The sequence below is a fragment of the Exserohilum turcica genome, assembly GCF_000359705.1.
Source record: "Exserohilum turcica Et28A unplaced genomic scaffold SETTUscaffold_12, whole genome shotgun sequence".
In the NCBI taxonomy this organism is placed as follows: Eukaryota; Fungi; Ascomycota; class Dothideomycetes; order Pleosporales; family Pleosporaceae; genus Exserohilum; species Exserohilum turcicum.
The window spans coordinates 161,952-186,304 of NW_007359937.1; the positions used below are offsets into that span (position 1 = coordinate 161,952).

Sequence of the window (24,353 nt, forward strand, 5' to 3'; positions counted from 1 at the left end):
GGTGGCTTGTTGAATCTAGGCTCTTTGTGATCCCATGCACTCCCATATGCCTCTGAGTGATCCTACGACCGAAACAGATCCGACCTGCCTTACCTGCGCCGTTACAAGGGGGTGTGTTAGATTACATGCAATATTTAGGTAGGTGATAGATTCCAGGTGCTTAATCACACCTGGATTCTGTGATTAGTTAGGGAGCACGGGCTAACGACTGCTCTAAAGGGGCTCTAACCATCTGATCCATAGACGGCAGTACAATCAATCGATCCACGTCTGATCCATCATAATCACAGTGTTTTATCACAGTCTTTGATCTAACCCATCACAATCTGACACCTCTATTCTCTATTTGCTTAATCTAGTAAGCCTATCTACCACGCTAAGAGAAACGCTAAACCTAAAGCAGCGTCTAAAATGGAGAAAAGAAACGGAGAACCGAACAGGCCCTTAGTAATATCCCATTGAAGTGCGGGGTACTCTATAAAAGCTACCCACTCTAACTCACTCTACAACACACGTTCATCTCACTTCACAATTTATCATCTCAAGTACACTTAAACAATCATCCCTTTGAAATATTATGACTGACAGCAACTTGGCCCTGCTGATTGACGGGGATAATGTCACGCCAAAAGTCATCGCCGGTCTTTTGGTGGAAATCGCCAACTACGGGACCGCTAGCGTTAGGCGGATATATGGGGACTGGACCAACCCAATCATGAATGGTTGGAAACCATGTCTTCTAAATCACTCAATAACACCAATACAACAGTTCGCGTACACTACTGGAAAGAATGCCACCGATGGCGCCATGATCATCGACGCGATGGACCTTCTATACACTGGCCGATTCTCGAGCTTCTGTATCGTATCAAGCGACAGTGACTTTACGCGCCTTGCATCTCGAATCCGCGAGCAGGGTGTCACGGTCTATGGCTTTGGAGAACGCAAGACCAACAATGCTTTTGTCGCGGCCTGTGATAAGTTCATTTACTTTGATGTCCTCAGCACGGGATCTGAGGAATCGGGAGTATTGCCACATGCCGCCGAGTCATCGAAGCCAGGCATAGCACCGATGGTGGTGCGCAACCAGCCAGTCGAAAAGAAACCGATTGACGACCGAGCACGCGAGGGGATATGTGTTGCGATTAGGAGATCTTTCAGTTATGGCGATGACTGGGTCAACTTGGCTGAGGTTGGAAACTATTTGCATAAGATAGGGCCTAATCTGAATGCGCGCAATTATGGGTATGAGCGGCTTCGGGAGTTTATTGAGGCTACTGGAATGGTTGATATCAAGTACAAAACTATAGACAATAAACCGCCTATTGTCTTGGTTCGTCTCAAAGAAGAGAGAGAAGATGTAATGAGGTATTAAGTAGCTTAAATAATGTACTAGACGCTGCAGCTAATTGTATGCTCTTCTTGAGTGTATAGCACGGGCGCAGACGGATCTTCAATCATAGATTATAAAACATTTGTATAAGAAAAACCATGTTTTTCGTCTTAATGCTCACGTACAGTAGATGAGTTCCATTCTGGCGGGTGTTACGCTGCAGTTACATGTGCGTTACTATATGCACTAATAGTGAATAGCATGATTGAATTCATGAAACAAACTATGCTCCTATACCTTATGTGGAGGCGCTCGGAAAAATCACATGACTGGTGGATAGTAATGCCACCTTTGACTCGCAATAAAAATAGATGCCAACTACTTCTGAAATCTACCAATCAAATTCGTGAGGATTGCGAGCCATTCAACCGTACCTAGCCAAGATCCTCGATGTCTTCATTCTCAGACGGGGACGAAAGCGTTACAACATTTGGTCGCCCATACGGTACATACACCACTTCATCGTCAGAATACTGTTCCTCAAGCTTCTCCTTGGCCTTCTGCGCTGTCTTTTGCTTTGCTTTCGGCGTTGTTTTCTTCTTCGGCGTGACCCTCTGTTTCGCAATTGGAGTATAGTCGCTTTCCGACTCACTCGTTCCACCGACATCTGGAATTGGAGAATCCGGTTCAGTCGCCTTCTTCGACTTGGTTTCGGGCTTTGCTTTCTCCACTTTACTCCCTTTGACCTTTTTCAGCGCCGGCTTCTCCCTTTTCGGGGTCGCCTTCTCAGCAACAGCTTTCTTGGGAGTAGCCTTCCTGCTTTCGGGCTCAGCTGCGGGCTTCTTTGATTTCTTTGGAGTTGACGCGTCTGCGACTGTAGTGTCTGAGGGTTTTGCATTTCCTGCGCGTGCCGTTGCTTCTTGTGTGCGCTGCAGTTGAGTCTCATTCATATTTCCCGGAGCCGCTGCTCTCTTCGGCATTCGGCGCAGAGGTGCGGGAGGTTGGTCGCTTGCCTTCTTTCGCGCCATAGTAGTAACGATTACGCAGGATAGGCCCGATGGCTTAGAGTAGGTATGTGAACCTCGAATTGGTATTGGATGGTGCTGACAAAGCGATGCTGTTTGCTAAAAAGCTGATAGACAATATCAGGAGAAAGTCGTGAGCTGGATACTTTTATGTTGTGAGGCGCAATCTGAATACTCTAATTTTAAGAGTAGGCCGGATGCGGTACAATGGTTGTGGACAAAGCCACACATAAAGAGAAGCAATGCTCGACCACAAAGGAAGCAGAATTTGGGCAAAGACGCTTTGTCTTCTTCGACTACGCTCGAGAACAAAGTTGGGAATAGGACTTGGGTAGGCTGGCATGATAGCTGCTACCTCTCTTATACATCAGTGGCAGGGTCTTGAGCATACCCATGTTTTTGCTGGAATGTTAGAAAGACGCATTGACTGAGGCAGGAACAGATAGGTATTAAGGTTATACTACAAGATAGAAATCCATAACATGATAATTCATGTGCCTACGCCTGCTCTGTTTATTTTCATGACCTTGGAAGACTCAGGTCGCGACCGAATGCTGGAACGCCAGAACCGCAAACCATATGCTCATCGTAATAATACACCAATATTTCGACAACAGTTAAGAACCTATCCGGCAAAGGCAAAACGCGCAAGATTGAACAAAGGCTTCCGTGGCGAGCACACACTTTCTGCATCGCTATCTGGCACAAGCAAGTCTTCACTTCCTTTCGGCGATGATCGCCTCCTTTTTGCAGGTGTCACAGGGGGCGGTGAGCTCGCAGCTACAACAACCTCTGCCTCCATGGCCGTCCAGGCAGAATCTGCAAGATCAGCTTCCTCGTCTGCGGGAGGCGGTGTTCCGGGAAAAATCGGTTCTGCAGGTGTTTCAGGAAGTGATGCTGAGCCCGGCTTGAGAGGTGGTGGTTCAGGCTGCCATGCTTCAGTATGCCGCCTTTCCAAACGTGCTTTGGCAGGTCGTGGCATGGATGATGAAGGGACGGGTGGAGCCTTGTAGGCAAACTTTGACCGCAAATCGCTCAGCTGAGAGGAAATTGCAGAGCGAAAGACAGACTCGGGTTCTGGGCTGCCAGAAGATGACGCTGGTGTGAGTGAGCCAGGCGTCTCTTGAGATTGAGAAGTACCATCTTTCGAAAACACTGTTGATTGTGACGCGCTTCGTATGCTTGATTGCGTCTCACTGAACACCCGCAGCTTTTTCTTTGACTGGGATGCAGTCTGCTCCAAATCAGCGGCCTGTAGCATCACCTCCTCGATTGAGTCATCCGAATAGGGCTGCAAATCCTGGTCAGTCTTTCTTCTGCTCTTCTTCCTCCGATGCAACGTGGGACTCGGCTCTGGCGTAGACGATGTAAAAAACTGGCTTCGAACGACACCCTCGTCGCCCGCAGTAGAGGCATCAAATGCAGAATCTGAACAGAGTCGGGGCCTCTTAGACGGGTGAGGGACCGATCGCCCTCCAATGGGATCCGTCGTAGTGCGCCTAGGCTGAGGCGCCGTGCTAGGAGGCGCCGGGTACTGTTGCTGCAATCGCGAAATGGGAGCTGGTACTGCAGCCCAGCTAGTGCTATTGCGCTGCTGTTCAAGCAAGACCTGCTGGCTTGGCGAAGGCGTGAAGCAGTTTGGGCTCAATTCAGCCAAAGGCGTGCGCTTGGGCTTGAAGAACGAGTCGATCGATTTGTTACTCTTAGGGTCAGGAGTTTGTACAGTCGTAGAAGATCTTCGAGAGGGAGGCAACGGCTGGGTCATAGGTTTGGTGTTGCTGGCAATGTCCATGGGAAGCTTTGTGCGCGGATACAGGTCACCTCGTGCAACACCTGTAGCGATGTGTGACGGGACCTCCTCTCCAATGTAGGGCATAGCAGCGATATCTACCCCATCGGCAAGTGGTGTTAAGTTGACCAGCTTCTCCTCGATGGGGCAGTAGACCCATTGGTACAAAAACGTCTTCTCTGCCTGGTCGAAAGACTCCATAAAGCCAGGCGGCACTTTGAACTTTCCGTCAAATTGAGCGGCCTTGACGAGGCGATCCACGGTCTTATGCTTGCGCAGCATCCGATGGGCAGTCTTTAGGCCAAGCCCTCCTATTCCGGGTAGGTAGTCGCATCCACTCAGAATGGCCATCCTTCGGAAGTCGGCGTCGGACCAGCCTACAAAGCTGACTTCCCTGCAGGCAGTGAAGTGGTTCCGGTTAACCTCGATACAGTCTCCGTACTTGTCCAACTTCGTAATAAGACATTTGACACCAAAGACGAGCAGATCCGAATCTTCCGAGAGAACGCCGTTGATGATTCCCTTGCGTTCCAGGTACGCCAACTGAGAATCAGCCTCATAAGGCGCGACGACGTACTGAATGTTGTTCCGTTTCAGCTCTTCGATGACCATACGCGCCATTTCTGGTGTCACGTCCACGCTCTTCTGCAGCTCCTGTTGCGCCTGAGCCATCTTGCCAACTTTCAATAGTTCCAAACCAAGCTTCTTGCTTTCTCTCCTCCTTTCTCTTCTACCCTTCTCAGTACCCGCTTTGCTTGGTAGGTTGTCGCCATCGAACACTAGGTAAGGGGTGACACCGAAATGGATGAGCATGCGAGCACGATGCATGACAAACTCGACATATCTAAGTGCCTGTCAGTATTGTTTGCATCCACTGGACAAACAGCTGTATACTTGGTGGTAGGCTTGTCCAGGGCCAGATCGATAGCGCAGGCAGCAGTGGCCCGGTGCAGCCAGCCATATGTATCCACGCCAATAGTCTGGCCCGCATATTTCTTGAGACTACATGGCTTCTGGACTGACTTGAGCAGTGGAAGAAGACCTGATTATGGATTAGAAACATCGCGCAAACGATTAAGTACACTGACCTGAGATGCCCATTTTGGACCCTTTGCCGCTCACGCGTCAGCCTAAACAACGGCTCCAGTGCAAACACTATGACAACATGCTGGTTTGAAAGGCAGGCGTTCATGCAAAAGGAGCTCCCTGGAACGAGTGCTCGAGAGAGACGAAGAGAGAGAAAGAGCCGTCACGATCTAAATGCAGCAGTGGAGCACTCATCGCGGGTACACGCCCCATGGCAGGAACGCGCCCCGCTAAAGACGCGCTAATCCCACTCGGCCCACTAGCGTGCTTTTCTGCTACCGCCGAGAACCGACCCATGTCCAAAATTTCTTGCCCCCAACCACCGCCAGGACTGGAAAACAGCAAAGCAGTCAAGATGGTCAGCAATCGCCTCGACAAGGTGTCCAAGAAGATTACAAAGAAGAAGGGCAAGAATCCAAACTTGCACGAAGGCAGTCGCGATACCAAGCGACTACAAAGCGCTGCGCAGAGAGACGACAAACTCAATCGCCTTAGCAAAATCAGAGAAAACCAGAACCGCACATATTGTATGGATTCCTGAGTGCATAGTATGGATGTATACAACAGTACTGACGTGTTGTAGTATCTCGGATAAGAACTTTCCAGCAATACACAACAGAGCATGAATCGCCACTAAGCGTGGCCGAAATCCAGGCCATGATTGAAGATTATGTAGGCCGAGATGATGAAGAGCTGGCAAAACTCAAGGCAGACCGCCGTCCCGGACGACCCCCAAGCACGCGCCAGAATCTGCTGGAAATTAACCAAAAGACGGAACGGGACGAATATGCCTCTGGCTTCTGGGTGCCCGATCTCGAGGACCTGCTGAATCTGCGCAAGCTAAAAGAGTGGAATGGAACGTGGGCGCAACTGGCCATGCTCAAGTTCTGCAGGATTTCAAAGGACGGGTTCAAGCGCGAATCGAGTTTCCCACCAAAGGGAATGTCGTAAGCGATGGCATTTGCCTGTCTGGCAAACCATGGATTGGAATTCCGATCGTCCATTGTCGATGCTCGGCAATCAATTTTCTGGCCCAATTGGTAATCCTGCACTGTCTTTGCAGAGACCTGTGCTTACTTCATGGTTGGCTGCTGCTCTAATTCCTTTCTTCATTATCCATGCGCCGCTTGCAACCCTGATGACGACATGTCCGCACGGAAACGATTGCGGATCCTTCTTTAGGGACACTAACCTCAACCGAGCTCCCAGCACCTTGAATGTGAATTTTTCAAAATCTACACGAAGTGCGCATTCAGCCATCATCACTCCATTCGCCTACGAGTTTGTCATCGCAGGACCATCTCTTCCGTGAATATACCAAAGGATCATCGAGAATATCGATGGGAGAGAAGTGGGAAAGGGCGACATATCTGAGAAGTCAAGAAATTTCAAGTCAGATGGATATTCTGGCACATCTGACATCGGATATAACGCATGAGAAGTGCCATCCAGCTGCATTCTGAGCCACAAGCTCATCTCCGCCACCGTGGAACAAGACTGAGAGAGCAAAAATCAAAATCAAATGAAAAACATTCACTACCTTCCGATACAAATCTAATGTCCTCATAACCCCTGAGACTGCTACATTCACATAACCTCACCTGTGCTCCTTGAACGCCACATGCCAAAACTTGGTTCCCACCCACTCCTCCCCGGGATACCCCATCACATCTCTGAACCCATCTACATCTTTGAACCCGGAACTCGCCTCCACGTTCGGCCACCCAACAAACACAACAAACGGCTTTCCCTTGTCGAAAACACCGTTCAGCATCTCCTCCTCCTGCTCTTCTATACTCCACGCCCCAGCCATGCCCATGACAGCTACATCGGGAGTCTGCACCGTCTTGTCGCGGAAAGCTGAGAAGCGATCAGCGTATCCCTGCTCAGGGTACCCTGGGTCGAAGAAAATGACCTTGCACTCTGTGATGGGGGCTGCGAAAGGATTGTTTTCCGGTGAGACCTGTGACGGAGGCAATCTGATGTGGAAGAGTTTAGGAGTAGCCGCTATGAATTTCTCCACTTCTTTTAAAAAGGGTTGGTATGCGGGGCTTTCCATGAATGCTACGTGCGATTCGAGCGAGTCCCAGTCTAAGATGCTTGTTAGCAATGGGTGGTGGCATCTGAGCAAGGGAGAGAAAGGCATGTACCCTCAACTATTTGAACGATATCTGGATGTTCGATTTGTCGGCCCCAGACCAGCTTCTTTGCACCGGGTTGCTTTTTGATAGTGCTTAGAAGGGCTTCCCAGTCTTCTTTTGTCTTGCCGGCTGAGAGGTCGAGACCGGGTTTTAGTTTTAGATAGACAACTTCCGTGGTGGTGCCCGACATTTTGGAACTTGAAGGATATGAAGCACTGTAGAGAAGTGGAAACTAGGAGTAGCCTTCATCAGTACAGTTGCGTGTAACGAGTTGGGTTAGATAGTGTGCACGTGAAACCCCCACTTGCGGCTGAAGGACACGTAAAGGCGGGTTCTCACTGAGCTGAAAAAGTCTGGGGTTCTGATTTTTATCCTATGAGTGATCTCAGCACGCTGACGCAGCGGGTTAAAATATTAGCTTACTGCTTACACTTGAGTATAAGCAAATGAATGAAATTGTACTTAGTTGGGTTCTCTTCACAGAGAATGTAGGCTACTACGTTGTCTTAGAAATCGTTAATATTAGTGAGAAACGACTGGTGTTGATCTACGTAGTTCCGGACATCCGGATTCCCTAGTTGCGTAAGATGGGGTGCGGGGTGTTACCACGTGAAAAGAGGAGTGTTCATATCGATAACGGCAAGTCAAACACGTTCTTCTGAAGCCGGTTTGCACGCATTTCTTAGTCGTAAGAGCGGACGTAAAACGAGTACTCCAATCGCTCAATGCATTGTGTATTAAATCCTAACTCGAATCACCTATCCATGCAATCAATATCCAGAAAGAAACCCGCAATGTCGCACGAACGCTTAATCATACACACAATCATGATCCAAATACCAATCTCAGTCCCGATTCCTACTTAATTGACTTTTGTGACCTTGACTCCTCGGTCGAGGAGCACGTCTTTCAAACCCTTTGCAACTTGCTTCCTCCTTCTGGCCGTCTCCCTCAAGGTATCGATGTTCTCGTCAACCAAATCCGACAAATGAGCAATGTCATTACCATCCGCTGCTGGGCTGCCCTCGGGTGTGTAGAACAGACCGTAGCCCTTGCTAGGAGTTGGTGTATTCTCGAAATCTGGAGTCATAGCGCGACGATTCAATTCGGCCAAAGTGAGTTTCTTGTGGCCGGTTGGAGGTGTAGCGTAAGGCGTCTCTGCAATGCTGCGGCGGAGGCTGGTCGTGCGAGATTGCCTTGGCGTGCCAGTACGGGAGGAAGAGGACGACGGACGACTAGACTCTGCAAGACCCAGTTTGCGCATTTGCGCCTCGAGAATGAGAATGTCATTGTTCTTTTGCTCCGCCAAGTTGGCCAGCCTCAAGACTGTCTTTTTAACAGCTTCCATAGAAGGGACTGCCTTGGTACTGCCGCTCTGCGCGTTATGCGTGGCTAGGCGAGAACGAAGGACGGCAACAGCGTCTTCAGCCTTGCGTAACAATGTGAGTAGCTGAGCATAGTCGTTGCGCAGGTTCTTCTGCCCATCTGCAAGTTCCTTCGACAAGGGTGCTTTGCGAAGTGCCTCGACCTTTTCAGGATCTTTGCGATTGATGATCTGCCGGCGGATGTCGTTAAGGCGAGTCATCAGCTTGGCCTTCTCGTGAAGGAGGCGAGCAAGTTGTGAAAGTTCATCAAGCACATCCTGCACGCGGCCAGCGTCAAGCTCTTGCTCCAGTTGTTCTTCGAGAGACCTCAATGCCTGGATTTCGCACAGACTGAACTGCTCGAACCACGTCCCATGGTGTCCCTGAGACAGAATCTCTTCCAGCATACCTCGATCAATTCGGTGATTAGGTTGAGGTTGCTGGTGGTATTGAGTAAAGGATTTGATCGACCGCGCATTCCACCCAAGTGCATCCACCATGCCATTAATGTCCTTGTAGATCATTTCAATCTGAGCAGCATGACCAGTTTTGCTGGGCGGTTTACCGCCAGTATAATTCTGATATGCAACAAATTCCTCAAGGTCCCGACTGGGCTCAATAGGTTGCGCAAGCTGGGCGCGCATTCTTTCGTCTTCTTCGTCTTCCAGATCCGCAATTTGGGGCTGGGGTGTTGGTGGCTTGGATCCCTGAATAGAAGAGCTCAATGAAGCACCGGGTGCAACTAGGGGCTCACGTCGAATTCGAGATGCTGAGCTAGGACGCATAGGACTGGGTGAGCGAAGATTTTGGGCGCGGTTGGTGGGAGGAAAATTTGGCTTTGCAGTTGCAGATGAAGAACTAGGTCTGCTACCAAAAGGTGCCGGAGTCGATTGCTGTCCAAACAATGAAGAACCTCCAAACGATGGCTGGCTACCAGCAGGCTTAGCGGGGGGTGTTGGCGCAGAAGGGAAGAAGCTTGATTGGTTAGTGAGTTTTGATTGATGGGATTTCAAGGCGTTGTTTGGCGGATAAGTATCGTCAGGCTCTTCGTCGTCGTCGTCCTCAGAGTAATCGTCGTGGTCGTGGTCGTGGTCATGGTCTTCTTCATTGTCAATAGGAGATGCCTCGACCGAGGAACTGGGAGCTTCCACTTCGACACCGGGACTACCAGCAAGTGGGGGCAAATCGTCGCCATTGGATTGCGGGAGCTTGGTGTTGATGAAATCCGGTGGCAGTGGCGCGTCTTCGACCTTGGATAGTTTTGACTTGGTAAAATCTGGAGGGAGAGGAGCATCATCCACAGGAGTGCCGGGCTCTCGTACAGGAGGTGCTGCTTTGGGGGTTGCACTATCCTTGGCCGGAGTGTCGCTTGGGAACAGTTTCTGCTTCGGTGGTGACGCCGGTGTAGTAGAGAGATATTGCGGAGCCCCACTCGCAGGCGTAGCCGGAGGCTTTGCATCCGTCTTTCCAAGCGTGTTGGCAAAGTCACTACCGAAGAACGAGCCATTCGTAGGTGTCGCAGACTTTGCCGAGTCGTCTTCTGCAGTACCATTAGATTTGAATGTGGTACCCAGCTGGAAGCCACCTTTTTGCAGGCCAAACACATCTTGGGATGCTGGGGTCTGGGGGGTCGGTGTGGCCTCATCCCTCTTTCGCTCCTGTGTTCCGTTTGCGCCGCTCATGTCCGAGTCCTTCGAGTCAAACGAAGCCGTGTTGAAGGAGGATTTGTCTGGTTGCCCGAATAACGAGCTGCTCTGTTGCGCAGGCGTATTGCCCCAAGAAGGCAGTGACGACCCGGTACCAGATCCCACGGTGACTGTCGAACCAAAGCTCGATTCACTCTTGAGATTAGCGAAGCCAGACTTTTGCTGGCCCTGTCCAAGTGATGCGAATCCCGAACCTGCCTGTGCTGAGCCGGTACTCCCAAAGCTGGAAAAGGACGACGTCCCCCCGTTTTGTCCAAACTTGGCAAACCCGGAAGAGCCTGTCGCAGTAGTAGAAAAGGGATTGTTCTTGGCATCAGAGTTTTGAGCAGGCGACCCCCATGGCGACGACTTGTTGCCCATACCACCCAGAGCACCAAATCCAGAGCCGCCAGAAGCACCGACAGCAGAAGGGGCACCAAAGGCCGGCTTTGCACCAGCACCCACTGCAGAAGGCGCACCAAAAGCTGGCTTTGCACTACCACCCATAATAGACGTTGCGCCAAATGCAGGCGGTGCGGGTCTCCCCAGCGAAGAAGCAGCACCAAACGCCGGTTGTGGGGGCTTGCTGAGAGTAGGTGTAGGCAAACTTGAAGGAGAAGTCCCAAATCCAGATGTTCCAAATCCAGGCGGCGTTGGCTTCATCAAAGCAGGGGATGGCGAGTTGTGCCCGGCGTTGCCAAAGTGAGGGATGGCAGAAGTCCCAGGCGTGGATATCGATCTACCAAATGGGGTGTGTGACGGTGTGCTTGGCTGTCCGAACGAACTGGAAGTAGCAATAGGAAGTTTTGACACGGGTGTAGAGGTTCTGGGAGTAGAAGATGACTGTGCAGACTCGTTCTTCAAGAAGAGACCTGGATACCGCTCACCAGCTTCAATTGACCGGTTCCACACCACCCACCAAGCTGCAAGAAGACCTTCATGAGTAAGAGCCATGTAAGCGGGCAATGGCCACGGAGCCTCATTGATCTCCTCCAGACTTAGAATTGGGCGCAAAATCTTTTCCTTGCTTGAAAGGTCCAGTGCCTCGCCGATAAAAACGCTGTCCAGTTCGTCTTCTCCGTAGGCTGTGCGCGGCACAGCCGCCTTCCTTGTGTCGTCCACATTGACCAGCATGAGCTCTTTGAGGTTTTGCTGGTCGGGAGAAATCTTGTTGCTTGTAGAAGCGAGTATAGCAATCGAATCGGCATGCGAGGAAGTGATGATGAGCATTTCGTCGAGATCAGGTTTCCAGTTCTTGAGTCGCGTCGAGGAAAAGCGCGCAGGAAGGGCTCGTGGTGGAGGTTCGAATGCTTCGGGCAGAGGGTCCCAGGCAAAGGCGTGATAGGTGAAGGATCCCCAGCCTTTGGCAGATTTGATGACGCTGAGTTTCTTTGGTTCTGGGCTTTCTTGGTCCTGGTCCCTCACAGAGTATACGGCCAGGAACTCCTCCGTGTTCAGCCATGTTACACCCGTCACTTCGTAGGTCTCGTCGACATCTGGAGCGCGAGGAATGACGCCCTTGAGTTCTCCATTGGTCATGTGTATGGAGCAGGTACCGTCGGTTGAACCAGAAACCACAGCCTTTCCGCGGGTGCTCCAGGCAGCGCAGTTGACGTGAGTGTCGCGAATCGTCTTTTTCTGACCATCCGCCACATTGCATATCTGGAGCTTGCCGGAATCGAGGACAATGGCGTAGAAATGCTCGAATTCGGGGTTTGGGTTGGGGAGCAGGGCGCGAACGGGCACGTCTGTTTGTACAATTTGGTCGGCATCCGTTCTTCCCTTGGTGACGATATCGGCGACGCTGAAAATCGAGATGGAGCCCTTTTCTGCTGCGGCGACGACTAGGAAATCGCCGTCGGCCGAAAAGGCAACATGGCGCAGGTTGTCGGTGGAGATGGTAACATCGGGCGTGAAGTCGGACACTACGTCGATGTCGCGCTCCTCGAGGCGTGGATCGTCGGGATTCTTGATGTCGTCGGCGATGGTCTTGCCCTGGAAGGCCCTGCGCACCGAGTCTGTCGATGCGATGACGAGGAGATTGGGGCCAGCAGCTGCGAGCAGGCCGGGCTTGGAGGCAACGGAGAGGAGGCTTGCAGAGGCGGCGGGCAGACGGTCAGCAGGCCATGGCTGGGGGAGAATCTTGACCTTGCGGGGGCCCTGCTTTCCGTTGTGGAGGACCTTGAAGCCTAGGTGCTACACATTCTGTCAGTGAGTGTCGCCTGAGCTGGCGGGCTGCATGGCTGGCTAGCTGGCGGGCTGGCTGCCAGGCATCGATGGCTAACCTCTGTCTCGACTTCGGGCACTTCAGACCCAACTTCCACGGCCGGGGCATGGCTCTTTGACATTCTGCAAGATTTGCAGGCCGAACAGGTTCTGGCGCGTAGTAGGCTCGGCTTGGTGTCGCGCGTAGGAGTTCGCAGCTTATTCATAAATGCATCGGGCGCCTAGCGCAATCGCGCGTGCACGGGCTCAATGAAGCCTGGTAGGGGGAAAGGAACAAACAAAGAGCCGGCGGCGGGCTAGACTGGGACCGGGTGAGTGATGGTGGGTTGGAGAGAGGGCAAGGGCAAGGGAAAAGCGGTGATGTCGCAAAAAGAGCCCGGCGCACCAGCATCAGCACGCATGCAGGCATGCATCCATTAGCCCGTCACTTTTGCCAGACGCGCTTTGTTGTCTAGGAAAAGTCGGGGCTAGCAGCTGGCAGATCACCGTGCCAAGACTGGCGGTCCAAGCTCCTCCGGGCAGGCACCACGGGCTGCGCAGCCGCCTGTCCCCATCATCAGCATCAGCATCATTGTCGCCGCCACCGCCGCCGTACGCCGAGAGGAAAAGACCGTGCGTGGAAGAAGAAGAAGCAGAAAAAGAAGAAGACGACGAAGAGCCCAGCCACACGCTCTGCTGCCAACGAATCCAGCCAGTCGTCCACACCCCCCAGGCCTCACCCACATCCACACATAACCCACCATGGGCGGCTTCGACTTCTCCAACTACAACCGCAATGCGGCCCTCCACGCCCAGGGCATCCCGCTGCCCAAGGCCACGAGCACCGGAACCACCATTGTTGGCTGTCTCTTCGACGGCGGCGTGGTAATTGCTGCAGACACACGCGCGACCAGCGGGCCCATAGTAGCAGACAAGGTACACTCCTCCTCTTCCCCCGCCGTGGACGACGCCATCACGATACAGTCCTAATCCGTTTTTGCCTGCAGAACTGCGAGAAGCTGCACTTCATTGCCCCGCAGATCTGGTGCGCTGGTGCTGGTACCGCCGCTGACACCGAGTTCACCACGGCCATCATCTCGTCCAACCTCGAGCTGCACGCCCTCTCGACGGGTCGCAAGCCCCGCGTCGTCACCTGCATGACGATGCTGAAGCAGCACCTGTTCCGCCACCAGGGCCACATTGGCGCCTACCTCGTCGTTGCCGGTGTCGACCCAACCGGCGCCCACCTCTTCACCGTCCACGCCCACGGCTCCACCGACAAGCTGCCATATGTCACCATGGGATCCGGTTCGCTGGCTGCCATGTCAGTTTTCGAGACACAGTGGAAGGCGCACCTAACGCGGGACGAGGCCGTGACGCTGTGCGCCAACGCCATCGAGGCTGGTATCTGGAACGATCTGGGCTCCGGTAGCAACGTGGACGTGGCCGTCATCACAGAGGAGAAGACGACGCTCATGAGGAACTACAAGACACCAAACACCAGGCAGCCCAAGCAGCGGAACTACAGGTTCCAGCGGGGCACCACGGCGGTGCTCAATGAGAAGATTATCAAGAAGGAGATTAGCAAGTACGTTACCGTGCACGAGCTCAAGGATGACGACGTTACTGGCACAGCGGAGACAATGGAGGTAGACTCATAGACGGAGAGAGATGTGGTGCACAGCATGGCGTTACGAACATGAAGAACATGTACTATACACCGACACGGGGTGTCAGACGGACTCTCTCAGTCCGGATAGCTAAAGGCAATGATCATGACCAACAGATGTGGCGGCCAACACGTGATGCACATGTCTCTTTGTGTCTCTGGAATTGCACAAGACAAGCGAGGTTCTTGTATTGGGACTAGACATTCACGTACTCACTCGCCAGATAATATACACGCCCCAAGAGAAAAAGATATGCCTTTTACAGGTAACATTACACCAAAGCCTCCTGTCCCTCACTAAGGAGTACAGCGATGAATACGTTCCGTCTTCCCATCATCGGTAGGTGGGGACATGCTCTTCTCCCTTTTGTCATTTCAATCCACCTTGCCCCAATCTTTGTTGTAAGGCGACATCCAATACTGTTGGTGCGTTCCCTATCTACACCGCTTTTCCACAATGCCCGCGCCATGCTCCTCGTACTCCTTCCTTGAGATCCACAGCTGGTGGAAGCTGCCCAGACTCGCCAATATACTGCCGCCGATCCAGGCTGCGTACTTGCGCTCTACGACACTGCCCGGCGCGATGAGCTTGTTGCGTGTAGAAGGGTAGATGGAGTTGATTTCGTAGTTGAGGCGCTCGTTGAACTTGTACAGGAGGGTGCTGCCGCCCGTCACGACAATGTTGGAGAGCAGCAGAGGACGCTGGTCAGCGTCGACTTGCTGGACTGCGGCTTGGACCAGTCTGGGGATCGTCTGCTCGGGCTTCGGTGCTGGGCTCGTCTCCGATGTCAATGCTGCTGAAGCGTCAAATAGCCCCTCGGCGGCACGGAACCTCTCGACGCCAAAGACCTGGTTCCAGCCGTCTGGCATCTCAAACGGACGGCCTGGCATGCTCTTTGCCATTTCTTCGTTTGTGCTGAAGCGGCCTGGGCCTGGCCATACTTCCACGACGGATTCCTTGAACGACGTGAGAATGCGCTCCTCCTCGTTCAGCCGGAACGAGTCTGTGGGCGGTGTGGAAAACGTCTTGTACGTGGCTTGGGCGGGCGCGCCTGCGTCGACTGGCGTCTTGCTCTTAACCATAAAGTGAGGCACCAGTGGGACCTCAGGTTGCGCTTGCTTGAACGACAGTCGGATTTGGTCCGAGACAAAGTTTCCAGCAAGAGGCGACTTTTGGACGCCCTTTCGCAATACCATGCCGTCGAGGACAGGCGTCACCGACGTGTGTGAAGCCCCGACATCAATGATGATTCCAGACGCCTTGCCGGATGCAAAGGCAGCCAGCACGCCCGTCTTTTGCAGGAAGAAGGCGGGTGTTCCCCATTCCTCCATTGCGACCTCAATGTACTTTTCCCGTGCTTTTGCGCTGTTCCAGCCGGGCTCTGTGACCAGAAGTGGACTGTCTTCCAGAGGCTTCTCGTTGTTCTCCAGCGCTTCCATGTCAACGTCCATGGCCTCCCCGTTCCCGTTCTCGTCGTTGCCATCGTTCAGCCCATTCTTCTTGGGGTCGGTCGGTTTTGCGCCCGTGAGCCGACTTGTGATTGCATACTCCCACAGCTTGGTCGCAGTGTCCCAGTCCTCTACAATGCCATCCGACCCCCAGTAGTTCTTGATATCCAGGCCGCCAACTGGAGCGTGTATCGCGTTCTCGCCAAAAAGGCGCTCGCCCGACGACGTGTGGCCGTAAAACGAAGGGCACACGGATTTGGGGACATCCTCGCCAGCGAAGCCTGCGCGTACAGTCGAGTAGCCGGGGTCGAGCACAATCGCCGAGACCTCATCTGCGGATTCTTGTTAGCGGGCGCGCGCGGTGGAGCTTTGCAGAGCTGTAGCTACCTCCGGCATACTCTCCCGCCGCGGGTGCGGTCGACGAGTTGGGAATGTTCATCGCGCGCGATAGTTACCGGCGCGGAGCTTCTTGAAATGGATTGGCGAGATATGTAGTGGTATGCCGACGCGTAACTATAGTTTCCAGAGGGTGTCGGGGGTGGCGTGGGCGTGGGGCGGGTGCGGGTGTGAAAGGGAAGCTGTCGCAAGACGCGAACCCCAAAAGTTGAGGCTGCGGACCTGCCCTCCACAACCACCGCACTTGCCCCCGCGCCTCCGCCCCCGCAACACGCCCAGCTACCTGTCTGCCGGGCCCCTGGAAGCCTGGAACATGAAGAGATAGCATAGGCAGAACCATGGCGCTCAAATTCATCCGGCAGCTGTATTCGCTCGACACCCTCGACACTCGCTTCTTTGTACCATCCAACGCACCCCCGAAGGAGGCACTCGAGAATGCCAAAGTCGATCCAGCAGGCCCCGTGCCCGTGAAGGACGGAAGAGAGGGTGGCAGACGGGCAGAGAACAGCTTCCAGCCGGCGCGATGGCATACGGCCGAGTTCTATTTCTACTACGTGGCCATTTCAACTTGCGTCTTCTTCATGTGCAAAGCGGTGCTGGATGTATCTCAGAGTTTGTCGGGCAATTCCACAAGCAAAGGCGCGAGTGCTAATTCCACGTGTAGCATCACATCCAAACTACCCCAAATTCGAACATCTGCTTTCCGAAGGCTGGATACCTGGGCGGAAAGTGGTATGTTGCGTTGTCGCCTGTCACATGCAATTGACTGACTTCTCAGGACAATTCTGATGCCCAGTATTCCGGCTTCCGCCAAAACATTCCCTACTTGTTTCTCGTGGTACTGCTTCATCCAGTTCTGCGCAAAACATACGATTCTTTCTGGCGAGCCGGTACTTACACTCAGGTATCATCGTCAGCAAGCAATGGCCTTACCATGGGTCTTACGCCATCCGCTGCTGCCGACGCCCGGATGCATCAACGTATATCGTTTGACTTGGGTTTCGCCGTAATATTCCTTGCTGCCCTGCATGGCTTCTCGACATTCAAGATTGTCGCCATCGTGTATACCAACTACTGCATCGGAAAAAAGCTTCCTCGGCAGTATATCCCGGCCGCAACATGGATTTTCAACATAGGCATCTTGTTTGCAAACGAGTTTGGTCGAGGATACTCATATGAAACTATCTTGGGCACGTTTCTCCCGTCCACTGTCTCAGAAAAAGGCGAGCCACGGTCCAACTTTGGCCACACGCTCGACAACTACGGCGGCTTGATCCCGCGCTGGGAGGTGCTCTTCAACTTTACGATACTGCGGCTCATAAGCTTCAACCTAGACTATTACTGGTCTCTTGAGTCCCAAGGCAGCAACCCGCTGGAAGTATGGTCCCCGCCTTCCCTCAGTTCGAGATAGCTAATAACATCCAAGAAGAAGCAACTCGACCCCTCGAACCTCTCCGAGCGCGATCGGGTATCCATCCCTGCCAAACCTGATGATTTCAACTTTCGCAACTTCTTTGCCTACGCCACTTACTCACCACTCTACTTGGCTGGCCCTATCGTGACATTCAACGACTACATGGCGCAATGCCGCTACCGGCCTCACAGCATCACCTCCCAGCGTACAATTCTTTACCTAATTCGCTTCATCGTCGTCTTGCTTACCATGGAAATCATGATCCACTACATGTACATGGTTGCCATCTTCCACGAGAAGCCCGACTGGTCTCAGTACACGCCCTGCCAGCTCAGCATGCTGGGCTTCTTCAACCTCAAACACATTTGGCTAAAGCTACTCATACCATGGCGCTTCTTCCGCCTCTGGTCGCTGATGGACGGCATTGATCCACCAGAGAACATGGTGCGCTGCATGTCTGACAACTATTCCGTCATGCACTTTTGGCGCGGATGGCACCGCAGCTTCAACAAGTGGAGTCTGAGGTATCTCTACATTCCTCTTGGCGGTAGCAAGGGGGAGGGCCTTCTTGGTAAGGCAAGGTCAGTGGGGAACTACCTTGCTGTATTTACATTTATTGCCATCTGGCACGACATCCAGCTGCGACTGCTCATGTGGGGGTGGCTCGTGACGCTCTTTGTCCTCCCCGAGATTATCGCTTCCTACATCTTTCCCGCGAGGAAGTGGAAGGACAGTCCCGATGCGTACCGCTGGCTCTGTGGACTGGGTGCCGTCGGCGAGATTCTGATGCTCATGGTGGCCAATTTGGTTGGCTTTGCACTCGGGCTCGATGGGCTGAAAGAGCTGCTCAGCGGTATCATGGGGTCGTGGTCTGGCTGGAGTTTCCTGGCGATAGCTTGCAGTGCACTGTTTATGGCAACGCAGCTCATGTTTGAGTGGCGCGAAGACGAGAAAAAGAGGGGGGTAAATATGAAGTGCTAGGGCTGTGACGGGAGAGAGCGGAATATGTTAAGCAGTATCTCATGTATGACGTGTAGCATTGTAGTGTATAAGACTATCTATCAACTACGAAGGCTTTAATATCCAAAAACTGTGCATGAGTTGTAATCCTGTCAAGTGTGGAAGTGGTTGGTAAGTCAGTAACTCCAGGTCGTGGAAAGTCAGGTGGTGCAAAAAAAGCGGCAAAAAAGAAACGGCAAAAACAGAGTTTCGAACCCTCAACGGGTGAAGTGTTTTCCAAAGATTAGGTAAGTGCAGTGTTGTGCGGGACTCGCGGTCACTTCTGGTAAAAGGCAAGAAATGAGTTCGTACAAATCCTCGCACTGCACAATGGCATTTCGAAAATAAGTTGATTATATCGTGCGCCGGATTTGTTGGATACGCGACCAGACTGGGGCAAATTGAGGTGGCGGGGGGCGAACAGCGCTTTGAGAAACGAAAGGCCAGTGCGTGTGGACGAGAACCGCGGCGTGTGCGACGAACAGGGAATGGGATGCGCTGGCCGTGCGTTGTTGTCCTGTGCGAGCGCTGCTTGGGTCGTGCTGCGAGTGCGCTGGCGCTGGCGTGCCTTGGTTCAGTCGTGAGGATTGCCAACTTTTCTGATTTCTCCATGCAAGATAACGCTGAGAAAGTGGGAAGCTGGAGAGAGCGAGAGATGAGCGTGTCCCGCGCGGATTATGGCGCTGTTGGATGGCGCACCGTGGGTCACGTGCCCCGCTTCACCGTGGCTGCAGCCTGTCTGCCCTGTCTGCTGTTCGCTTGTGCTCTTGCGGTGCTGCCTCTGCCTGGTCGGTGACCATCTTCTTTTCTTGCCATGTTACCTTCTCTCTCTCTCTCTGGCCTTGTAAAATACGGTATAGTAAGGTTAGCCGCCCGGGTGTAACTTGTTTCATACGGTGGACTCCGTAAGTACCGCTGACCTCTGCTTGTTCTTTGTCTGACTTTACCGGCGCACAACCGTCACTTGTTCAACTTATACACTTCGATCATTTGTACTTCACGTCACCCGAGACACTCGTTCATTGCTGTTATCACTTTGTCCCGTTACAATGCGCTCTACCAAACGTCTATCATATTCCCCTTGTTTGCTGCACGTCGTCACACTATGTGGGATTCGTTCGCGCCCTGCTACATTGGCTTACAGCCGATTCCTGTGGAAACCACTAATACATGCCAAAACCTGCTCAATATAGAAACCTAAACGAAGTCTTCGCCATGAAGCGCCAGGAAACAAGGGGCTCATTGTTCTTGGCCTCATTCCTCCTGGTCTTGTCATTCTTGGCCTTGTAGTTCTTGGCCAACACCCACTACGCAGTATACAGCGTATATCAGAACAATCGCTACCAGTCTGCCGCCCGCTCCTTATCAACGGGCTCTCTTGAAATGACGCCTCATATCTCTCAACGCTACCCATCTTCCATGCTCAACCTGAGAATGTTTTCTGTCATCGACCTTACATGTTCTCTTAATGATTCAACTTAAGCAGTGCCTGAGGCACTTTGGTGTTTCAGTCCTTGATCCTTTCTCTACACTGTAATTGCCGTTTCACTCCCCACCATTCCACTTAAGGCAGGCACAACCTCGGGAATGAAGAAAAAAAATCCTCATGTTCTACACAGCAACTCCCTTTCACCGTTTGTTGCGGTTACCCAAACGGCGTGGCGCTAGACTCAAACCCGCTAGTGCGAGGTAGGACACGCCCGAAGCCATAGTCACTCCTTCAAGTCGGCTTGCTCTACAACTCCTTCGATACAATCTCTACCCTCTCCCTTGGCTCACAGCCTCTTCTTTCGGTCTTGACCGGTCCACCTTCCTTTTGCCAACTGCAGGCAGTCGCTCACTCCTTCATTACTTGTACAACGACCTGTGTTGCTTGAGCAAACACTCGACCGCATCCACACATACAGCACGTTTACGTTGCATGTACAGTAAAAGCATTCAATAACATTCGCTGCATCCTAGCCATGAAGAATATCGTTTTGGTGAGCGCTCTGGCAGCTGCCGGCCTTTTTGTGGGCTCTGCAGGCGGGCGCCCTTTCGGTGGGTTGTATAACCAATTCAAGGCTTCACTCGCTGACGGGATACAGAGCACAAGCGCGACATTGTCACCGAGATTGTCTATGTCACTGAGACGGTCGCGGATGTGATTGTGTATGTCGATGGATCGGGCGTGCCCTACTCAACCACAACTTCTGAGAGGGTCGGCGCCGAAACCGCTCCTTCGACTACGTCTGAGATTTCGCTGTCGACATCCAAGGTTGTGCTGTCCAAGTCGGACATTCGTACCAGTTCTTCTTCTGCAAAGGTCCAAGTCGAAGCCGCACTTTCAACTACGTCCGAGATTGCGCTCTCAACGTCAGCTGTTCGTGTCACTTCTTCGCCTTCTGCCGTCACTCCCCAGTCAACCCCGCAGGCGATTTCGGAGAAGCCCAAGTCGGCGAGCACTACTCCTTCGTCTAAGCCCACCGCTGTAGATACCACTTGCACCACGACCACACTGACGCCTTCTCTGGTCACTCCTGAGTACACCTCCCCAACATCCACGTCTACCACGTCAACGACCACGACCAAAGCATCCGGACCAGCGCCGCAATCTCCACCTCCAGCGAAACCTGCTCCGACTGAGCAAGCTGGTGCAGATACTATGCCTCTGGGTATCACATGGGATGCCTACACCGACTCATCCGGATGCAAGTCTCCCGCCCAAGTCGCGAGCGAATTCAGCCGAATGAAAGACTACAAGGTAATACGCATCTACGGCAAAGACTGCAACCAGATTGCGCTCGCTGTTCAGAATGCGCTCAAGAACGGCCAGAAGCTCATGGGCGGTGCGTACGTCGACACCAGTGGCGGCGGTGAAGACGTGGGCGATGTCATTCAAACATACAAGAACGCCATTGATCAGTACGCCGGCGGTAATTGGGATGTCATTCAGCTCTTCAGCGTGGAGAACGAGCGCATCAACGAGCGCAGGATGACGGCCCAGCAAGTCGTCGACGTAATCGGTTCGGCGCGCGCCCAGCTACGACGTGCTGGCTACAATGGCCTCGTGGGCGCAACGGAAACGGCCCCTGCAACAATCGACAATCCATCCATCTGCGCCGCCTCAGACGTAGTCATGGTCAACATCCACGCTTTCTTCGACCGAAACACGCAAGCCGCCGACGCGGGGCCCTTTGTCCAGAGCCAAGTGCAGCTCGTCAAGTTCGCCTGCAACAACAAGCGCGTCGTGGTTACAGAGTCGGGCTGGCCTCACCAGGGCAACGCAAACGGTGCGGCTGTGCCCTCGCCCGAGAACCAGCGTGCTGCTCTAGACTCGATCCGCGCCGCCTTCTCCTCCGACATGTTTCTCTTTAGCTCCTTCGACTCGGGCTGGAAGGCTAACACGGCATCCACCTTTAACGCGGAGCGCTTCTGGGGCATCCTCTAGTCGACACACACACACACATATGCGTGTCTACTTGGCGACTACTTATGCACCTCGCCTCAATAACAAAGAAGAGGAAAAGTGGTTAAGCGGAAATGGTTCTTCCAATGTGCGCATCATTTTTTGGAATGTGCCCATTCTGTACACATACCATGTATTAGCTGGTATACGCTTCCATCCCTCTTCTGAGTATTTTCTTCTCTTCTTCTTCTTCTTCCTCTTACTCCTGCGTCACTTTGGACGCCGTACGTATGCACATGGTAGCCTAGTGCTCTGTGGATATGTATGTACGTGTGTATGGAGAAAGGGGGAGTATGGATATGATAAATGTGCAATCATGTATGTAGTAGTAGTAGTAGTATAGATACCCCCCGGAATGTCACATGAATGAATGCATGAATGAATCAGTGTCGTTTGCAGTATGTACCTGTCCAAGTGAATATTTCATTCTGCCTTTTCAGAAAACGATGTGTTTAATCCTTTCGAAATACCCACTTCAACTCTCCATTACTCTTCTTTCCGGTATTCTCCACGATACTAAACATATCTAACACCCCAACTCGTCCGCAATCTCCTCAATCGCCTTGACCAGGCCATCCAGCGTGCCCCTCAGCACACCTCCATTCACCACGACGCGGAAGAACTTGCCGTCGTCGCCAGGCGCAAAATCAACCATAAAGCCCTTGCTGACAAGCCTCTGCGCAATCTGCGTCGTAGCGCGACTATTGCGTTCAGCATCACGACTGCGCTGGCCGCCCCTCGCATAGTAGAAGCAGACCTGCAAGCACGGCAGCGGCTCCGGGCTAATCGTGCGAAAGTTTCCGCTCTGCTTGAGAAGGTTCAGCAGGTACTCTGCGTTTGCGTAGGCGTTTGCGACGAGAGAGGCAAAGTGCGAGGGGCCGTAGTACTGCAGGGCGAGGAAAAACTTGAGGCTATCTGCGCGGCGGCCGCATTGCGGAGTGAGGTCTGCGAGATCGTAAATGTCGACTGCGTGTGTGCCTGGGGCGTTGTGGAAGAGGTAGCCTGCGGGGAGGGTGAGTGCGCGGTAGAAGGTGTTCATGTCGCGGCCGAGGAGAAAGCTGGTGGTGATGGGGGCACCGAGCATCTTGTGCGGGTTGATGGTGATGCTGTCTGCGAGGTGGGCGCCTGCAAGGCGCGAGGATGCGTAGGCTGGGTTGAAGACTACGCTGCCGCCCCAGGAGCCGTCGATGTGGAACCAGAGGTTGTGTGTTTTGCAGATTGTCGAGAGCGCGGGGAAGGGGTCAAAGGATCCTTGGACGGTCGTGCCGGCTGTGGCGTTGAGGAACAAGGGTGTTTCGCCCCGAGCCTTGGACTCGTTGATGCAGCGTTCGAGCTCAGCGGGGATCATGCAGCCGCGGTCGTCGACAGGGACGGCGATGACGTTTCTGGAGCCCAGGCCAAAGAGGTTTGCGGCTTTCTCGACCGAGTAGTGGCCGTGGGCAGAGGTGAAGAGGGTGAACTTGTGGCTTCCATTGCCATCGGCCTTTGTCTCTGGGTACAGTGTGTTTCTGGCTATGGCAATGGCAGAGGCGTTGGCGGCACTGCCACCTGGTTGGGAGATTCCTCCTGATGTCTCATCTGGGAGACCGAATAGGGAGGCCAGGTACTTGGTTGTTCGTTTTTCCACCAGAGTCAGCACAGGCGAGACGGAGTAGACGTGGGCCTGGGCATGTTAGTGCTTGGTGTCTGCGATGAACGACAAGCTTACATTAGTGTTGAGCACTGCCAGTAGCAGCTCACTGACGACGCCCACCGCATTCGTACTCGCATACAGTTTGTCGAGAAACCCCTGGTCCCAAGTGTTGACGCTGTACTTCAACACAGAGCTCACCAGCTTGATCAATCCATCTTTTCCGACCTTGCTTTCGTTGATCTCCAGCTCTTCACTGAGAATCGACTCGAGTTTTTTCGGGGGGTGGTGCTCGACGAGCACAGTTCTGGGGCCGTCACCTTCAATCCTGAGACCATGACCAGTATGCTTCGTAGCTGCATCCTCGTCTGCGGAGCGTATGAAGGGTATGATCAAGTCTTGAATTGCGTCGAGAAGCTGTGAATGTCGTCAATATGATGCCATTTGACGCAATCCATGTGCGACGCATGAGATTTTGTCGGAATGGTCGGAATGCCGTTCCGAGAAACCTACATCTTTGACTTCACCAGCCCGATCGAGGGGTGTGGCTGCAGCTATTGATCCCATGTTGGCAGACTGTGAAGGAATCCGAACAAGACAAGGTAAAAAAAACGAGAGCCCCGTATTTGAATTGACAGGACAGGGACCGGGGTGTCATGAAGGGAAATCCCCACAGAGAAACGGCAGACTCGGCGTTAGTGCCGACTACTTTAGCAAATT

The 24,353-nt window shown here is 52.9% G+C and overlaps 11 protein-coding genes across 11 annotated transcripts; 5 read left to right on the plus strand and 6 right to left on the minus strand.

Annotated features, from left to right (window-relative positions):
- Positions 1-577: 577 nt before the first annotated feature.
- Positions 578-1,375, plus strand: SETTUDRAFT_146533 (uncharacterized protein; the record flags this gene model as incomplete). The annotated part of the gene is made up of 1 exon (XM_008024344.1): positions 578-1,375. The coding sequence occupies one exon, from the start codon at positions 578-580 to the stop codon at positions 1,373-1,375; it is 798 nt and encodes a 265-aa protein (XP_008022535.1).
- A 392-nt stretch (positions 1,376-1,767) lies between these two features.
- Positions 1,768-2,361, minus strand: SETTUDRAFT_25867 (uncharacterized protein; the record flags this gene model as incomplete). Its single annotated transcript, XM_008024200.1, has 1 exon — positions 1,768-2,361. One exon carries the CDS (start codon positions 2,359-2,361, stop codon positions 1,768-1,770), a length of 594 nt encoding a protein of 197 aa, XP_008022391.1.
- A 448-nt stretch (positions 2,362-2,809) lies between these two features.
- SETTUDRAFT_167409 (uncharacterized protein) lies at positions 2,810-5,429 on the minus strand. Its single transcript, XM_008024345.1, has 3 exons — positions 5,236-5,429; positions 5,042-5,189; positions 2,810-4,991 (listed from the first exon to the last, which is right to left on the minus strand). Exons 1-3 carry the CDS (start codon positions 5,246-5,248, stop codon positions 2,984-2,986), a joined length of 2,169 nt encoding a protein of 722 aa, XP_008022536.1. The 5' UTR covers positions 5,249-5,429; the 3' UTR covers positions 2,810-2,983.
- Positions 5,430-5,588: 159 nt separating this feature from the next.
- On the plus strand, positions 5,589-6,184 carry SETTUDRAFT_103815 (uncharacterized protein; the record flags this gene model as incomplete). The annotated part of the gene is made up of 2 exons (XM_008024346.1): positions 5,589-5,760; positions 5,817-6,184. 2 exons carry the CDS (start codon positions 5,589-5,591, stop codon positions 6,182-6,184), a joined length of 540 nt encoding a protein of 179 aa, XP_008022537.1.
- Positions 6,185-6,759: 575 nt separating this feature from the next.
- Positions 6,760-7,642, minus strand: SETTUDRAFT_167411 (uncharacterized protein). Its single transcript, XM_008024347.1, has 2 exons — positions 7,384-7,642; positions 6,760-7,324 (listed from the first exon to the last, which is right to left on the minus strand). The coding sequence occupies exons 1-2, from the start codon at positions 7,562-7,564 to the stop codon at positions 6,831-6,833; spliced, it is 675 nt and encodes a 224-aa protein (XP_008022538.1). The 5' UTR covers positions 7,565-7,642; the 3' UTR covers positions 6,760-6,830.
- Positions 7,643-8,093: 451 nt separating this feature from the next.
- SETTUDRAFT_146545 (uncharacterized protein) lies at positions 8,094-12,849 on the minus strand. The gene is made up of 2 exons (XM_008024348.1): positions 12,709-12,849; positions 8,094-12,619 (listed from the first exon to the last, which is right to left on the minus strand). Exons 1-2 carry the CDS (start codon positions 12,769-12,771, stop codon positions 8,237-8,239), a joined length of 4,446 nt encoding a protein of 1,481 aa, XP_008022539.1. The 5' UTR covers positions 12,772-12,849; the 3' UTR covers positions 8,094-8,236.
- Positions 12,850-13,329: 480 nt separating this feature from the next.
- SETTUDRAFT_167413 (uncharacterized protein) lies at positions 13,330-14,412 on the plus strand. Its single transcript, XM_008024349.1, has 2 exons — positions 13,330-13,564; positions 13,636-14,412. The coding sequence occupies exons 1-2, from the start codon at positions 13,391-13,393 to the stop codon at positions 14,287-14,289; spliced, it is 828 nt and encodes a 275-aa protein (XP_008022540.1). The 5' UTR covers positions 13,330-13,390; the 3' UTR covers positions 14,290-14,412.
- Positions 14,413-14,496: 84 nt separating this feature from the next.
- Positions 14,497-16,185, minus strand: SETTUDRAFT_126800 (uncharacterized protein; the record flags this gene model as incomplete). The annotated part of the gene is made up of 2 exons (XM_008024350.1): positions 14,497-16,078; positions 16,134-16,185. The coding sequence occupies 2 exons, from the start codon at positions 16,183-16,185 to the stop codon at positions 14,733-14,735; spliced, it is 1,398 nt and encodes a 465-aa protein (XP_008022541.1). The 3' UTR covers positions 14,497-14,732.
- A 295-nt stretch (positions 16,186-16,480) lies between these two features.
- On the plus strand, positions 16,481-18,625 carry SETTUDRAFT_146551 (uncharacterized protein; the record flags this gene model as incomplete). The annotated part of the gene is made up of 4 exons (XM_008024351.1): positions 16,481-16,754; positions 16,807-16,871; positions 16,921-17,520; positions 17,569-18,625. The coding sequence occupies 4 exons, from the start codon at positions 16,481-16,483 to the stop codon at positions 18,535-18,537; spliced, it is 1,908 nt and encodes a 635-aa protein (XP_008022542.1). The 3' UTR covers positions 18,538-18,625.
- A 1,894-nt stretch (positions 18,626-20,519) lies between these two features.
- SETTUDRAFT_37224 (glycoside hydrolase family 17 protein) lies at positions 20,520-21,985 on the plus strand (the record flags this gene model as incomplete). The annotated part of the gene is made up of 2 exons (XM_008024252.1): positions 20,520-20,595; positions 20,643-21,985. 2 exons carry the CDS (start codon positions 20,520-20,522, stop codon positions 21,983-21,985), a joined length of 1,419 nt encoding a protein of 472 aa, XP_008022443.1.
- A 413-nt stretch (positions 21,986-22,398) lies between these two features.
- Positions 22,399-24,200, minus strand: SETTUDRAFT_146555 (uncharacterized protein; the record flags this gene model as incomplete). Its single annotated transcript, XM_008024352.1, has 3 exons — positions 22,399-23,666; positions 23,712-24,050; positions 24,147-24,200. The coding sequence occupies 3 exons, from the start codon at positions 24,198-24,200 to the stop codon at positions 22,530-22,532; spliced, it is 1,530 nt and encodes a 509-aa protein (XP_008022543.1). The 3' UTR covers positions 22,399-22,529.
- Positions 24,201-24,353: the final 153 nt, after the last annotated feature.